The following is a 17,349-nucleotide window of genomic DNA, read 5'->3' as shown; positions in this document are numbered from 1 at the left end:
ATCTTAGATTGAAGTGCATTACTGGATATTATAAATCTAGTTACATACATTAAAAATACCACACTGAATTTGCCCGAGAATAATTACAAGTGTGATTTGTTGCAAATGAAATTAAATGTAGCAGATGATGATGCCAAAGTTCTAGTGACTAAGGAGAGGGATGATCTTCACATACTTGTGGAACAGGCATACATGGCAAAAAAAGTGACAAATCTGTGTCAAAAACTAATAACTGAAATAAAACTTATGCTTTTGACCTTCAACAATGTTTGCCCACTCCTTATCTAACAACCAATAAAGCATTTTATTCCAGACAGTTGTGGACATTCAACCTCACAGTACATGATTTAGCTACTGATGAAGCGAAATGTTATATGTGGGATGAATCTGTATCCGGTAGAGGAGGAAATCAAATTGCTTCTTGCATTTACCGACACAGTTGTAGTTTGCCGTCCGATATTGAAAAAGTTACTTTTTACTCGGACACATGCGGAGGACAAAATAAAAATAGCCACGTAGCTTTTATGTTTACTTACGTCATGAAGCAGTGTCCGAATTTGGAGGAAATTAACCATAAATTCTTAGTTAGTGGTCATACACACATGGAGTGTGATTCTGATCATGCCGTAATTGAAATTAATCACCAAATGATTGGTATCAACTCGTGAGATCATGCAAAAGAAAAAACCCATTTGACGTAGTGGTTATGAAGAGAGAACATTTTTTTGATTTCAGTAGTCTAGGTAAAGGTAAAGGACCTTTCGTGCTTAAAAAAACTAATGAGGTTGGCGATAGATTCCTTTGGCAACCAACGCAGTGGTTAACAGTTACAATATACACAACAACTCGGAACTCTGAAATATAAACACTCTCTAAACAGAGATGAAGGATTTCAAACAGTAAATTTACGAAGAAGAGGAAAACAGTCTATTCCTGCAGTCCTGCCATGTGTCAATGAAGGAGTTGAACCAATCAATAAGGGAAAAAAGATTACCTCCTTAAACTCTTGCCGCTGATAGATGATGTGTTTCACAATTTTTACGTAAACTTGGTTACAAACGATTTGACATCTGTAGATCCAGACCTAACAGAAATTGATCCAGACGTAGAGTAGGATTTTTCATATGTTTGTAGCTTTTAATAAACATTTAATTTGTTTAATTACTTTATTTTTTCGTTGCAAAACATCTAACCATGCTCGTAAATAACAAGACATCTCATTGTATTTTGTATCAAGTATGCGTACATAAGTAGGTAAGTCATGAAACTACCCTTAAAATAATTTATATCTTAACAAATGTTTAATATTATTTTAAGTTACCGTATTTTTATTGTTTTAACCGTGTAACAACAGCATTTAAGGAAAAACCTGATTTTGGAGATATGTTCAAACACTAATTTGCCCATACTGGAAAGTTGACTTTTTTGCACTTATCCACGCCAGCTACAGATATCTACCTAGGCCAAATCCTGAAACTTGACAAAGAGAACCAAAGTGCGGAAATTACAAGGAGAGCAAGGCTAGCATGGGCAGGATTTGGAAAACTTAGTTGGATACTTAAAGACCGCAAAATACTCCAATACTTGAGGATCAAAGTGTTCAACCAGTGCATCCTTCCTATCATGACATATGGATGTCAAACCTGGACCCTAACCAAGGCAAACATGAATAAATTAGCCACAACAGAAAGAGCAATGGAAAGAGCAATGTTAGGTACACGACTGTCAGATAAAAAGAGGAACGACTGGGTAAGATCAAAAACAAAAGTCGAGGACCTAACAACAAAAGTCGGCAAACTTAAATGGAGCTTCGCAGGCCACACTTAGTGCCGGATTAACCATTAGGCGGACTAGGCGGCCGCCTAGGGACCGGGCACTTGATGGGCCCGCATCCCACACAAATGCATTAATTAATATTTAATTATTTAAGCAGTTATTTAAAAAAAAATTAAATGTTAAAAAAATCAAATAGGGCTAAAAAACTGAGACAAAAAAAAGAAAATGGTTAATTTATGATTTCCAATCAATCTCAGTTTTTTGCTTTATCTTTTGTCAAATATCAGAAAAATACAACCGACTTCAAGCCAAATTAAGCAGTTATCTTCAAAGGCATTTTTATATTCCATGTTCTAATCATTCACTCAATTTGGTAATCAATTTTGCATTGCAAGCAAATTTTGATAAAAACTGGTAATTATTTTGGTATGGTACGTTTTTTTTTCAATTTCTACCCACCGATGGGCCTTATAGTCCATTCACTCAAGGTAAAATATTGCAAAACCTCCGGATTTTAAAGAAACTTTGGATTTGAAACAAGATCTTGCATTGACATGAAATTTGGTATAAGCATAGCTAACATGTCAAATAAAAAAGTGATATTATGCCAATGTCTGTTTTGCTCTACGGTTGAGTCCACCCCTTCTCGGGGGTGAAAAAATATACCGTCAAAATACGTCCGGAAGTGGATAAACTGACTAATTCTAAGCAACTTTTGTTCAATAGAGTTTTTGCATCAAGTCAATACATTTCGAGTTATTTGCAAGTGAATATCTTCATTTTTCAACAAAAAATAACACGTTTTTAGACGGTTTTTCGCAAATAACTCAAAAAGTAAGTATTTTATCGAAAAAATATTCTTAGCAAAAATATAGCTTTTAAATAATTGAAAAAATGGTCTATGTGTGCAGTCTGTAAACCCAGTAGAAGCAGAGTTGTAGCTAATGAAAGTTGGTTCTTATTCGTCAAATTCCAAATCGAATATTTCAACGTAAAATAATCAAAAAATTAAGCACTTTTCATGGAAAACTCATCATAACTTGTTTAAATGTTTTAAAAAAGCATTATTCTTGTTTTTTAAAAAAATTTCTATCATAAAAAGTAAGCAAGATACGCTCAGAATAATGTTGATACCATTTTTTGGGTAAAAAAACTGGTGAAAATAACCCCCTAATCCCAAATGAAATTAATCCTTACCGCTTTACAAGCTACTTTACTTATGTATTGTTTATATGCTCTGTAAGTTTTATCGGTATAAAGTGCTTATTTATATAAGGGCTGTAGTAGAAAGGGCTTGAACAAGTCACTAATCACGAGTGTATGCAATTTTTTTTATTTGGCTTATAATGCCTCGACAACTAATGGCCATCGGCATGGTACAGTGGATTTTTCCAATCAGGTACCTAGTGTAGTGCATGGGTAGTGTGTGTGTGTTGAGTAAATGTCTTGTTACTTAGCAAAGTCGTCATTGTTTTTGCAAAGGGACGCTAATTGTATCTGAACGTCTGCGGTCCCTCCGGTGAGTACCGATCCCACAAGGATAGAAACTATTTTCATTTATTAATTTTTAATAAATGAAAAATTCTTTACCCAGGGTATGCAAATTTTGAACAGTCATATCTTAACCAATTTTTATCTTCAAAAAAAGCAAAAATCTGAAATATTCAGAAAATCAAAACCTATATTTTTTACTCTTTAATATTTTTGGTACCACTAATAATTTTTAAGTTATTTTGAAGAAAAAGATATCTTTTTTTTTTCAAAATTTCAAAAAATTTGTTTTATTTTAAATCCCAATGTTTTGAATTATAAGCACTGTGAACCGGTGAAACTTATAGATCATATAAATAATATACTTCAGTTTTTCAGTTTTTCAAGTTTTTTCAAGATTTTCATAAATTTTCAAAATTTTTGTGCCAAAAAAAGGAATCAACATTATTTTAAGCTTTACCTGCTTAATTTTGATACTTGAAACTTGTTTAAAAAAAATAAAAGAAAAATAAAACTTTTCTAACACTTTAAAAAGTTGTGATGTTTTTTCATCAAAAAGTGCTTCATTTTTTGGTAATTTTCGTTGAAATATTTGATTTGGAATTTGTCGAATAAGAATCTACTTTTCATTAGCTCCAGTCCTGCTTATACTGGGTCTACATACTTCATACATATACACCATTTTTTAAATTCTGTATGCGCTATATTTCTTCTAAGAATATTTTTTCGATAAAATACTTAATTTTGGAGTTATTTGTGAAAAACGGTCTAAAAAGATGTTTTTTTTTTTGTTGAAAAATGAACATATTCACTCGCAAATAACTCAAATGATTTAGTGAAAAAACTCGATAGAACAAAAGTTACTTGGAATTAATCAGTTATCCATTATTTTGAATGTATGTTTTTCACCCCCGAAGGGGTGGCACTCATACCCAGGGCAAAATCACATATCGACACAATATCCCTTTTTTCTTTGGCATATTAGCTATGGAATATTAATGAGAAGTTGTTGGGAAATGTAGAAAAAAAGAAAAATAATCTTTTTTACATTGTCGTAATTTATTTTTGGATTAACTACTTCCCAAAACGACATAAATATCTGTAAATTTGTTTTAAGTAAATGGTCGATATAAGGGGGCCTACTTCTTATGGCCGCCTAGGGCCCCATGATGCCTTAAACCGTCACTGGTCACACTGCTAGACAAAAAGACTAACGTTGGTATGCAACAGTACAACATTGGAGACCTTAACGAGAGGAAGACCACAGATGAGGTGGGTTGATGATATTAAAAGAGTAGCCGGAACATATTGGAAATATGTTGCTCTGGATAGAGACCGATGGAAGGAGTTGAGAGAGGCCTATATCCAAACGTGGACAATAGAAGGATAAGACGAAGAAGACGTTCCGGATCGGTCTATATTACAAAGAACCATTTTGCGCTGGATAGGTCACCTTAAAAGAATGGATAATGACAGAACATCTAGTAGAACGCTTAGTGGAACGATGATGGGACGTCTTCCAGTAGTAAGACCAAGGAAGAGGTGAATAGACGAAGTGAGAACCAATGCTAAAGAGATATTGAGGGTGGATAACTCTCCGACTGAACTGAACAATGAAAAAAATATGAAAACTGCAATATCTTGGCCACGCGGTCAGAGGAACAAAATATCAGCTCCTGCAGAATATCATGTAGGGAAAGATTTTTAGGAAAGCGTAGCGTTGAAAAGAGACGACTGCCATGGCTCCGCAATCTCAGATAGTGGTTTGATTGTTCTTCTAACCAGATTTTAGAGCAGCAGTGAACAGAGTTTAAATACTAATGATGATAGCCAACCTTAGAAAGAAGACGGCACCTTGAGAAGAAGAATCCAAAAAATCCAGTAAGTAGAAGACCAAAATGCTTTTAGATCTGGAAGATCCTGCATAGATAACACATTCTACTTGAGACAACTAGCTGAGAAAAAAGATCTGGTTACATAATATAGTTAACATCTCTCATTTAATAAGTTTGATATAGGGAAGTACAATTAGAACCAAAACGTGCATTGTTTCGGAAAAATTCAAACAAGCTTATATTTTTCTGAAACTTTTTTGTTAGTTTATCTACTTGTTAAAGTAAAAAGTTCTAATCGCAGATTTGGCCGCTAATTGTTTATTAATTGTTTAAACAATAACAATTGTTTTGTATAAATAATTTTAAAAATATCGTTAAATTCATCATTTAACTTTGATCAAATATGTTTCTATTTTGTTTTTGATTAAGCTGAATCCAAATATTATGGCATTGCAATTTGAAAATTCTTATACAGAAGCTCTTATATAGTATGTCTGCGTAGCTAGAAACCACATGGAAAACTTTTTATTATCAATTTTACGAAAAAAAGTTATTCTCCATAAAATGCTCTGGATAGTCAAAAATCTAGAACTCAAGCATCAGATATCAAATATTATCAATTTTATACGAGTTATGTCAAAAAGATGAATTTCGTTAAAAAGTAAAGTACCTTTATATTCCAGAATATCAAAAAATGATATTATGAAAAGTTGTTTGAAATTAAAAATTATGTTTAAATATACAATTACATCATTCTAATAGAAAAAAAAGTTTTCAATTGTTTCTCAAATTACGGATACTCATCATTATTTTATTACAATTATGAGAACTATTTTATTATCAATTTTAAGAAAAAAAGCTATTCTTTATAAAATGCCCTCCCTGGTCTTTAATCTAAGATACAACCATCAGATATCAAAATTTTTTTAGTTTTATACGAGATATGTAAAAATATGAATTTTTCTTAAGAGTTAAGTGCCTTTATTATTCACAATATTTTAATTACAAGAATGTAATTGAACACTTAAAAAAATTTTTTAATTCCAAACAACTTTTCTTAATAACAATTTTCGATATTGTGAAATGTAAAGGTACTTTACTCTTTAGTGAAATTCATATTTTTTGACATATCTCGTATAAAATTAACTAAATTTGATATTTGATGATTGCATCTTAGATTATATATGATGCAGAGTATTTTATAAAGAATAACTTTTTTTCGTAAAACTGATAATAAAAGAGTTATCAATAGGTTCCAAGTTACGCAGTCATACTGTATGAGCTAAAAAAATTTTTTTTGCTGAACATTTATTATTGTTGAAGCTTATTATTAAATTTATTTTAGGTAAGTTTTACAGGAAAAAAGTTTTGATCATTTTGTATAAACATTTTTTTAGCTGGTAATTTTCGGTTTTTGTATTACATTTTTGTTATCTTTCTTAATTTTCTCAAAAAGATATAGTGTATTTTATTTCTAAAGTAAAATAATTAAGTGCATTTTAAAGATTATATCCTAAGCTTTAAAAAAGCACTTATAAAACTGTAATAGATATGTTCAAACTTGAGTAATACCGTCTTAAAGTGGTGGTATTTCTACAAAACTACGAAGATTTCAAAAATTACATTTGAGACGTCATATCATTTGAATTAAATTTTTGAGATTTTATTGAATGAAACATCATTTAGTAAAAGGCTTGAAAGGTAAGTTGTGAAAAATTGAGAGTTTTATAAGAAAAATTGTAATAGTTACACATTTTTAAATCATTTTTAAACAAAATTCATGTAAGGCTCACTTTCCGCCCAAACCGTACTTATACACATACATTTTATTTCTTTTCATTATAACCATAAGATAGCTTAATTATTCTTCTTTCATGTTCAATTTGTAAAATTTCATTTGATCTATTAGTTAAAGAATTGCATGAAAATAACTCAACCGTGCACTTCGCCGTACCTTAGTTTACAGTGCGCCAATGTTTGTGAGTAGGGTGACTTTAGCGTTATAAATAAAAAATTATAGAAGATACAGATTTAATTTTAGAAAATTCTTTATATAAGGTTTTTTTTGTAAAATTTTTTGAATTTTTCAATGGTCAAGTAAGTTTTTTCGAAAATTTATATTTTCGGAGTTATTTAAAAAAACATCTAATTTCGTAATTCATTTGTTTAATAAAAAATGAAGCACCCACTTCTCGAGTAGAACTTTTTGATATGTTGTTTATTAAACATTTCTTAATGAAATTACAAAAAGTTCTAGCTTGTTTGATTTTTTCCGAAGTGAAAATCTATATGCACTCCCCTAATACTATTTTCTTATAAGCATCTTTTAATTAAATATTTGTTTTTTAGAAACCCAGTTCTGACGCATCATTACCAGTATACTTTTTTATTCCTGGCGGAGCATTCGTCAGTTTGAGTGGAAAAATATCATATGTGGACCCAAAGTATTTGGTTGATTATGATATAGTAATCGTAACAATCAACTATCGACTGGGATCATTTGGTAAGTCTTTATATTTAGATGAAATAGTTTTTAATCCTAATAGCAATATTAATAATATTTAAAAATATTAAAATATTACTAAAAGATTTTTAAATTGAAAACTGGTCCATTTCCTTGGTAACACCTCCATGGCTTCTAAAATTTGCAAGCCAGATGGATGCTGAAGCGAAGAAGACAAGAGGGAATTCAACAACTTACAATTCACGACCCCGTCTGTTCAGCTGGTAAATTCTAACAGAAAATGGACCTAGCTACTCAAAGAAGTAACGACCAATATAAAAATAAAATAAAAATTCCATTTTTATTCAGTTGCAATGCGAAGGCAAAACAATCTTATTTTTCACTTAGAATACGGAGCGCAGTCCAGTCCCTTGAATCGACGATTTTCGACTCTTGTTGGAGTCTCATCGGAGAGAACGTAGGCCTGCTACTCCATACTCTAAACTCAAGTGACCAACACCGAGAGTTTATCCCCACACCGCAACTGACGTGAATGGACTAGGTGACTAGCGTCATCTGGCAATTGAAAGATGAAATAGTTTTCAATCCTAATAGCAATATTAATAATATTTAAAAATATTAAAATATTACTAAAAGAGTAGTAATATTTTAGTAATATTTTAATATTTTAATATTACTAAAAGAGTAGTAATATTCTCTTTTACTCTCTTTTAGTAATATTTTAATATTAAAATATTAAAATATTACTAAAATATTACTACTCTTTTAGTAATATTTTAATATTTTTAAATATTATTAATATTGCTATTAGGATTGAAAACTATTTCATCTTTCAATTGCCAGATGACGCTAGTCACCTAGTCCATTCACGTCAGTTGCGGTGTGGGGATAAACTCTCGGTGTTGGTCACTTGAGTTTAGAGTATGGAGTAGCAGGCCTACGTTCTCTCCGATGAGACTCCAACAAGAGTCGAAAATCGTCGATTCAAGGGACTGGACTGCGCTCCGTATTCTAAGTGAAAAATAAGATTGCTTTGCCTTCGCATTGCAACTGAATAAAAATGGAATTTTTATTTTATTCTTTATATTTAATTTTTTTCGGAATCCATTTTGTTGTTATATTTTGAATGACTACCCAAGGTGTTGTCCTAACAAGCTGTGGCTGGTGAAAAGTTTGGATGAGCATGGGAGAAAATTTGGTATTGATGTTAGGTGTGTATAGATTAAGAGTATGATTGATAAAAAGAAGAAAGAGATATATTGTCAATCTGAGAATAGGATGTTCGAATCAAATTTTTGTGGACAAAGACATGGTACAAAGAGCTGCAGGAAGAATGAGTAAACATACATTGTCTAATGGAAATAAAAACTTTTCGAGACATTCGATGGCTGTTCAAATTAAGATGTGGAGTTCTATATAGTCTATATTTGAATGATCAACCTAGCAGAAATGATGAAAGAAGGTTTTGCTCAATGTGTAACGAGAGGGAAAGGGAAGATTTGATACATTGTTTGGGTAAATACTTGGTGTAGAGACAGATCATGTTAAAATAGTTATAGTGCAGTCGGGTTAGACGAATAACAGGCCTAACCTTGCATTAGGAGCTGCCCCAAATTTTATTTTTCTAATCTTTAGGGAGGGTCAATATTAGTATAAATTTAAAACCTCGACTGAATTCCACCGTTGCGTTAGCCGCCATCTTGATTTTAAACGAGAACCGTTATTGCTCAATATCTCCGCCATTTTCAATTTTTTGACAAAAAGTGTACAAACTGAAATTGTTGAAAATATGATTTTCTATAATTTCATTAATTATAATTTTTTTCGTGCGGTCGAAATTTTCCGAGTTATGAGGGGAAAATAGTGACAGTTGGAGCATAATTATTGAATTATTAAATTATCTCGTTTATTATTAGTTTTACAACAAATATGTACCCGTACAAAAATAAAGAGAATTAAATTATACACAATTTTGATCTCTTTCATTTTTTTGCTAAAATTAATATTTAAGGTAGTACCTATGCGGTAATGGCGCGAGCGTAAGACCGGATTGATTTTATAGCAATTGTTTTTGTTCAATATATACGCCATTTTCAACTAAAATTGTTCAAAATATAATTTCCTACAATTTCTTTTTAACAATTTTTTTCATGCGGTTGATATTTTCCGAGTTACATCTCAACAACTTTTCGACATAAGTGGTAGGAAAGAAAATTGTTGGAAATGCAATTTCCTACAATTTCTTTGGCAAATTTTTTTTATATGATCAATATCCTCCGAGTTAAGGGGGAAAATAATGGAAGCGGAGGGGAAGCATTATTATTGAATTGTCTCATTTATTATTAACTTTACGACATAATTGTACATAAACAAAAATAAAGAGAATTATATTTTATACAATTTTTGAAACTACCAATGAAACATCAACCAAACTAAGTATATAAAAGACATAAAACAACATTATATAGGGTGAGGCAGATAAAGGGCCTATTAGAAATATCTCGAGAACTAAAGGCAACACAATCATGAAAATTGAAATAAAGGGGTTTTGAAGGATGATTTATTAAATGAAAGTATTTTCATCTCTTTGCAACTTCCGGTTATACCGGAAGTTGCTTATAACTTCGTTTTTTTAAATGGGACACCCTGTATATTTTTACATTTTTGGATTCTGTTCGATGTCTTCTTTCTTAAAATGTAAGGTTTTGAAATATTATACAGGGTGTTTTAAAAGATAATTACGTTTTTTTATTAATTTCGTAGCAATATTCACACCCTGTAGAATTGTACTACTTTGACATCTAAAACTCTACTTACGTTCTAATGATTTTTAATATACTCTACTATTGTTATTAATCATTAGTGTAGCTAAATTTTTAATTTTAGTATACAGGGTTGGTCGAAACTCGGAATGAGTATTTTATGAGTTTTCTTAAATGGAACACCCTATATTTTTGTATTGTAGTGAAATGATATTTTATAGTACTTTTTTATTTCTTAAGCATTCCCTATACCTAACTGCTTTAATTTGTGAGTTATTGGTGATTCAAGCTAAACATTAATTGCAACAAAAAATACGTAAAATTTTATTAGGTTGGCCGTGAAAATACTCAATCCCAAATAATTTTTCAGAAATAAATACATATTAATCCAGACTGGTCCTTAAAATTACCAATAATGGTTTAGCTATCGAAATACCTACGTAGTTAAGATTGTTGGTGCGATTAACAATTAAGCACAAATTAAAGCAGTTAGGTATAGGGACTGCTTAAGAAATAAAAAAGTACCATAAAATATCATTTCATTACAATACTAAAATACAGGGTGTTCCATTTAAGAAAACTCAGAAAATACTCATTCCGAGTTTCGACCAACCCTGTATACTAAAATTAAAAATTTAGCTATACTAATGATTCTTAACAATAGCAGACTATATTAAAAATCATTTGAACGTAAGTAGAGTTTTAGATGTCAAACTACTACAATTCTACAGGGTGTTCATTTTGCTACGAAATTAATAAAAAAACGTAATTATCTTTTAAAATACCCTGTATAATATTACAAAACCTCATATTTTAAGAAAGAAGACATCGAAGAAAATCCAAAAATGAAAAAATATACAGGGTATCCCATTTAAAAAAACGAAGTTATAAGCAACTTCCGGTATAACCGGAAATTGCAAAGAGATGAAAATATTTTCATTTAATAGATCATCCTTCAACACCCCTTAATTCAAATTTTCATGATTCTGTTGTCTTTAGTTCTCGAGATATTTCTAATAGGCCCTTTATTTGCCTCACCCTGTATACATTAAGTTCACTTAATTTTATTAACTAGCGGGTTTTATTGGTTGAATTTGTCTGTCGATATTTTAAGTTTTATGTCAGCTAATATATCGTGATGTTCCAACAATTTTGTTTTTAATTTTGGACCCTGTTGGGGGGAATTTTCCCATTTCCCCCCCTTGTAGACCCGCCACTGGTTCTCTCGAAAAATTGTAGTAAATCGTAATTGCAACAATTTCAGTTCTTACACTTTTTGTCGAGAAGTTGAAAATGGCGGCGATATTGAACAAAAACAATTGCTACAAAATCAATCAGGTCTTACGCTCGCACCCTTACCACATACGTACTACCTTAAATATTGATTTTATCAAAAAAATAAACGGCATCCAAATTGTACAAAATTTAATTCTCTTCATTTTTGTATAGGTAAATATTTGTTGTAAAACTAATAATAAACGAGATAATTCAATAATTCAATAATTATGCTACAACTGTCACTATTTTCCCCTTATAACTCGGAAAATATCGACCGCACCAAAAAAATTATAATAAATTAAATTATAGAAAATCGCATTTTCAACAATTTCAGTTTCTACATTTTTTGTCAAAATATTGAAAATGGCGGAGATATTGAGCAAAAACAGGTCTCGTTTAAAATCAAGATGGCGGCTAACGCAACGGTGGAATTCAGTCGAGATTTTAAATTTATACTAATATTGACCCTCCCTAAAGATTAGAAAAATAAAATTTGGGGCAGCTCCTAATGCAAGGTCAAATGCTATCCCGACTGGGCTATCAGGTAGAAATGAACTTAGAAGAGTGAACATTCTTCAGCATCTTTTTCTATTTTTTTTATAGTGTGGAACCATTCTCATTCTTTGTTAACTTCTAGGATTTTTAACAACACTTGATGAAAATATCCCCGGTAATTTAGGACTAAAGGATCAACTTCTGGCCCTCAAATGGACACATGATCATATCCATCAATTTGGAGGAGATGCTAACAAATTAACAGTAGGTGGACAAAGTGCTGGAGGTATGTCTGCTGGATTTCATTTGCTAAGTAGAGCAAGTAAAGGTATGTTATGGAAATACAAAAATTAGAAGGCTCATTGCTCTACGAAAATTATTTAAAAATATATATTAAAATGATAATTATAATAATCATCACAAGGTTTTCATTTTCTTCTCCTTGTTCATTCTCCTTCTTCTTGTGCTACTCCTATCAAAGATTGGAAATCATCAAGGCTATCCTGACCTTGTTTACTTCTGACTGTAAAGACTGACTTCTGACTGTAAAAGACTGTAGGACAGTTAAAAGTTTTAAAGATAAATTAAAGGTTTTCCTTAAAAATTTAAAGTAGTATGTATTTGAATTGGCGGTAAACGTGCACAATATTTTTGTTTATTTTTATTGACTTTTATTGGTTGGGGAACTTGTTAATTTGATTATAATTCGTTATTAATTTTGATTATAATTTGTTATTATTTTTTAATTTATTATTACATTTATTATTTTTTTTATTGAATTTTTTTATTGTGAATCATTGTATTGTATTTTAATTCGTTTTATATGTAAAAAAATGTATTTAAGTTAAATTTGTATATTAGGTTACCTATTTTGAAATAAAGATATCTATCTATCTATACCTAAAGACTTCGTTAGTGGTGCAGCCAAACCACTCTCTAAAATTCCGCAACCGTGACATTCTTCTACGGCCTGGATTCCGTTTTCCTTCTATTTTTCCTTGCATTATATTTTCAAGTAATGTGTATTTATGTCCTTTCATCAGGTTACCCAAATATTCGAGTTTTCTTCGTTTTATCGTTGACAAAATTTCTGGGTATTTTCCTATCCTTCGTAATACTTCAAGGTTTGTGACTCTTTCAACCCAACTTATCTTCAACATTCGACGGTAGCACCACATCTCGAAACTTTCAATATTTTTTGTGTTGTTCTGTTTGATAAGCCAGGCCTCTACATAGTATAATAGCGTGTAAAATACGTACTACAGCCTCTGTAGCCTCTTAGCATTCTTATTCGTAGAGGGATGCTCATATCTCTGTTGCAGAAGAATTTTCTCATCTTTATGAAAGAGGCTCTGGCAATTTCGATACGTCTTTTTATTTCATTATTTTGGTCTCCAGTTTTGTTTATTAAAGTTCCGAAGTATTTGTAATTTGATACTCTTTCAGTGGCGGTTTCTCCATAAGTGCACATGTGCACGTGAACCCCCAAAATTATTTTCACACTAACATTCATATATGTAATATTTATCATTCTATAAATAACATTTTAATCTAACTATACAGTAATTGAAATTCGAAATAACAGATCCAAGGAGTTTATAAGTATCTAATAGGTAACATTTAATTATTTTTATTCTATTTCAAAGGAGAAATTTCACGGCTGCGAGGCCTTAGACAGAACCTCGCGTTCACCGCTCTCACAGTGGTTCCTATACCAATGACTTTTCATACTACAAAATACAACTCATCACCCACCCCGCTACCCGCTCTAGCCCACAAGTTTAGATGGCCACAGGATCACAAGTAGGATGTGATCGTGATCTTATGGCATGATCTTTGGTGTTTTCAATGTGCACGGCACACGTATGTTTAAATTTTGCTTTCATGAAGTTCGAATTTCGGAACTATATTAAGAATGGAAGGATTTGTGGACGTAAATGTTAGCGTGGAATATTTAAAATCAATTAAATTTTCTTCATTATATTTAGAAGAAAAATTAAAAATGCCGAAACCAAATTTGTTAATTAAGAATGTACCAAAGTGCTAACGTCGGGATTATAAATGATTATTTAAAAGGAAATTTGTGTAAAAACTTACAAATTGTGTAGGTGTGAAGCACATATTTGGAGAAGAGGAAGCATAATGAATAAAATAGAAGATACGATTTTAACTATCCAGTTGGAATTCCAGATTGGAATTCTCCAATTATGTACTTGTTACGATGCCAGTGACAACTGCAGAAACAGAACGATGTCTCTCTGCATTGAAACGTATCAAAACTTTCCTTAGAATAGCTATGGGCCAGGATCGATTAACTGCACTCACAATGTTTTCAATAAAAAAAATGATTCAAGAAATTCCAAATTTTACTGAATTTGTTTGTGAATAATTTATCTAAAAAATAACAGGCGACTGACTTTCGTTACAAAACTTGCTTGTAACATTTAAACACTAAATTATAATTTTAAGTCAATAAAATACATTATTTATTGTAATTTTTAATAAGGTCCTTTGATTTTTACAATTTGAAGACACTCAAAAACCTTTACCTACGGAAATAGGGTCTCAAGGTGTTTTTATATGTTAACATTATGTGTGCACCCCCAATATTTTACACCAGGCGCCGCCACTGTACTCTTTCAATTTGAATGTCGTTTATACTAATATGTGCTGGTTGTGTCATGTTTTTACTGAAGACCATATATACTTGGTTTTTTTGATATTTTATGTTTATTCCATAATTGTTGCAAGCAGTATTTATGTTTGTAAGTAATCGTTGTAGTTCTTCTACTGTTCTTGCAATTAGTACAGTGTCGTCCGCGTATCGAATATTATTTACAACCTCTCGATTACGATTCCTTAATTTGCTTGCAAAAGGGCTTCCTGGCATAGAAGTGGTGACAAAATTCATCCCTGTCGTACTCCTCTACGTATTTCTGTTGCGTATGATGTCTCATTTTCTATTTTTATATTAGCTTTCTGATTAAAATATAGATTGAGAATTATTCGCAGATCTTTATTATCTACGTCCTTTTTTTTTTCAAAAATGTCTCTTAGCTTATCGTGGCGTACTCTGTCAAACGCTTTTTCAAAATCGATAAAAGATGCATGTGCTTCTTGATTAACGTCTAGGCATCTTTGTGTGAGACCATTCAAACCGAAGAGAGCTTCTCGAGTACCTAGTCCTTTTCTGAACCCCATCTGTGTATTACTAATATCTGACTCCAACTTTTGATAAACTCGGTTGTGGATGATTTTTAGAAAGATCTTTAGTAGATGGCTTGTTAAAGATATTGTTCGATGTTCTGTACATTCTTTTGCATTGGATTTCTTTGGCAGTATAACGAATGTAGACAACAGCCACTCTTGAGGTATAATACCAGTAATGTATATTATGCTAAATAAGTGCAATATTATACCTATTCATTCATCAGGCTCATTTGCCTTTCCAGTTTTGGAATTTCTAAGTGCCATTTCTACTTCACATTTTAGGATTTCAGATCCCGTTTCACTATTTCCCTGAACAATGTCATTTTTGTTGTCCTCAAACAATTCTCTTATGTATTCACCCCATCTCTATCTCCATCTCCATCTTTGTTCATACTTTCTCTCTATCTTTTCCATCTCTCTTTCTTTCATCTTCATAATTTCCTTTTTATAAATAAATAATTGATAAATATATTGTTTTTTTTTATTTTTAGGCTTATTTAGGGGCATTATTCAAGGAAGTGGCTCATCAATATCCAGTGTCTTTTATCCAACAAACAATACAGAACTGGCATTTGAATTTGGTAAAGCCTTAAATAGTTCATTTACATCAACCGACTCAAGAGATTTGTTAGAACTGTTGCAACAAGCATCTTATTCAGATCTATTGGCTCTCAATAATAAGGTAGATATCCATTTTTATTCACCATTGCTATCACTATCACATCTATTGTTCGTCCGCTATAACTTTTCCCATGCGTCACGATTCATTTTCAAACAAATTAAGTCAAAACATAAAGTGAAACGAACGTCGATGTGTATATACATTTTATATATTGTATACTATATACTACACACATCGGCGTATGTTTCTTTTTATGTTTTGACTTAATTTGTTTGAAAATGAATCTGGACGCATGGGAAAACTTATAGCGGACGAACTATATTTCATTAAATTTTGTACCGTTGAGGTAAACAGTCGTATATCCATAATGCAAGAAAGCGCAAAACATACAGACTAGTCAATAAACTATAATTTTTTTTTAATTCCATTACGTTGAATTCAACATTATTCGTATATTATAATACGTACATGAAAATCTTTTACTGGATATTAGTATTGTTAAGAAATTATTTACCTGGTGTATGATATTGGGAGTTATGACTTTTTACCTCTATGCCTTTAAACAGGTAATATCCAAAATAAAAATCGTAAGTGATTACAAAAATATTATATTCCGTATTTAAAAACCCAAAATCCAAATCACAATGTTTGGAACAAAAAAAACTCGTTAAAAAAAAGAAATAAAAATATATGTAGGATTCGTTAAAGACAATCGTAATAAAAGTTCGTGTGATGTTTAACAGTTTTAATTAATAAAATAGATGACTAAATTATAGATACTATTAAATTGACGAAATGTAAAAGTGTTTGTGTAATTGCGACTAAAATTTTACGAGTTCTCAGAAAAGAAACTGTCTTTGAAATAATCGCGTTTATCTACTTAATATATGACCGGCTTGTCAATATATAAGTACGTCCTAAACTTCGTCTCCCTTTTCCGTTTTAACCTATTAAAATTGGATCAAAGTATGTACCGACTTTTTTCAATAAACGAAAACCAATAAAATTAGTCAAGGCGGCTACTTATGTTTATCTTGCGTCTCAGCTAACTCCGATTCCCGATCCCGAAGCTAATCCGCACATGTGTTCTTATGCGTGAGACTCTTATTTCGTTTTCGTAATAATAATTAAGAAAAATTATATACAGGAGTCTTAAAAATTAAGGTAAAATATTTACAATTCTACATATATAAAACCTAAATATCTTAATCTTAATAAAGGTGATACCTTTATTTGAATGTAAAAATGGAGCTACGATTGTTTACCACTACCGCATAGCAAAGCATAAGTACTATCGTGTATGCACGTATCTTTGGAGTTGCTATGGATATACCTACTACTGTTTACCTCAACCACCCTCAACCAAATATTATAGACTGTGATAAGTACATACAACTCTTGACATTTCCCATTAAT

At 31.2% G+C, this 17,349-nt stretch overlaps 1 protein-coding gene across 2 annotated transcripts in view; it reads left to right on the top strand.

Moving 5' to 3' along the window:
- Positions 1-17,349, top strand: part of LOC114336492 (juvenile hormone esterase-like) — a 60,444-nt gene that overhangs the window by 15,844 nt on the left and 27,251 nt on the right. Inside the window, exons 4-6 of one of the 2 annotated variants that reach the window (XM_028286876.2) lie at positions 7,452-7,605; positions 12,244-12,387; positions 15,803-15,993. In XM_028286876.2, coding sequence (XP_028142677.2) covers positions 7,452-7,605; positions 12,244-12,387; positions 15,803-15,993 — 489 coding nt within the window. Of the gene's footprint in view, positions 1-7,451; positions 7,606-12,243; positions 12,430-15,802; positions 15,994-17,349 lie in introns of both variants that reach the window. The other variant, XM_028286870.2, reaches the window with a different exon arrangement.

Source organism: Diabrotica virgifera, chromosome 8 (genome assembly GCF_917563875.1).
Source record: "Diabrotica virgifera virgifera chromosome 8, PGI_DIABVI_V3a".
In the NCBI taxonomy this organism is placed as follows: domain Eukaryota; kingdom Metazoa; phylum Arthropoda; class Insecta; order Coleoptera; family Chrysomelidae; genus Diabrotica; species Diabrotica virgifera.
This window is presented reverse-complemented; position numbering and strand designations above follow the sequence as displayed.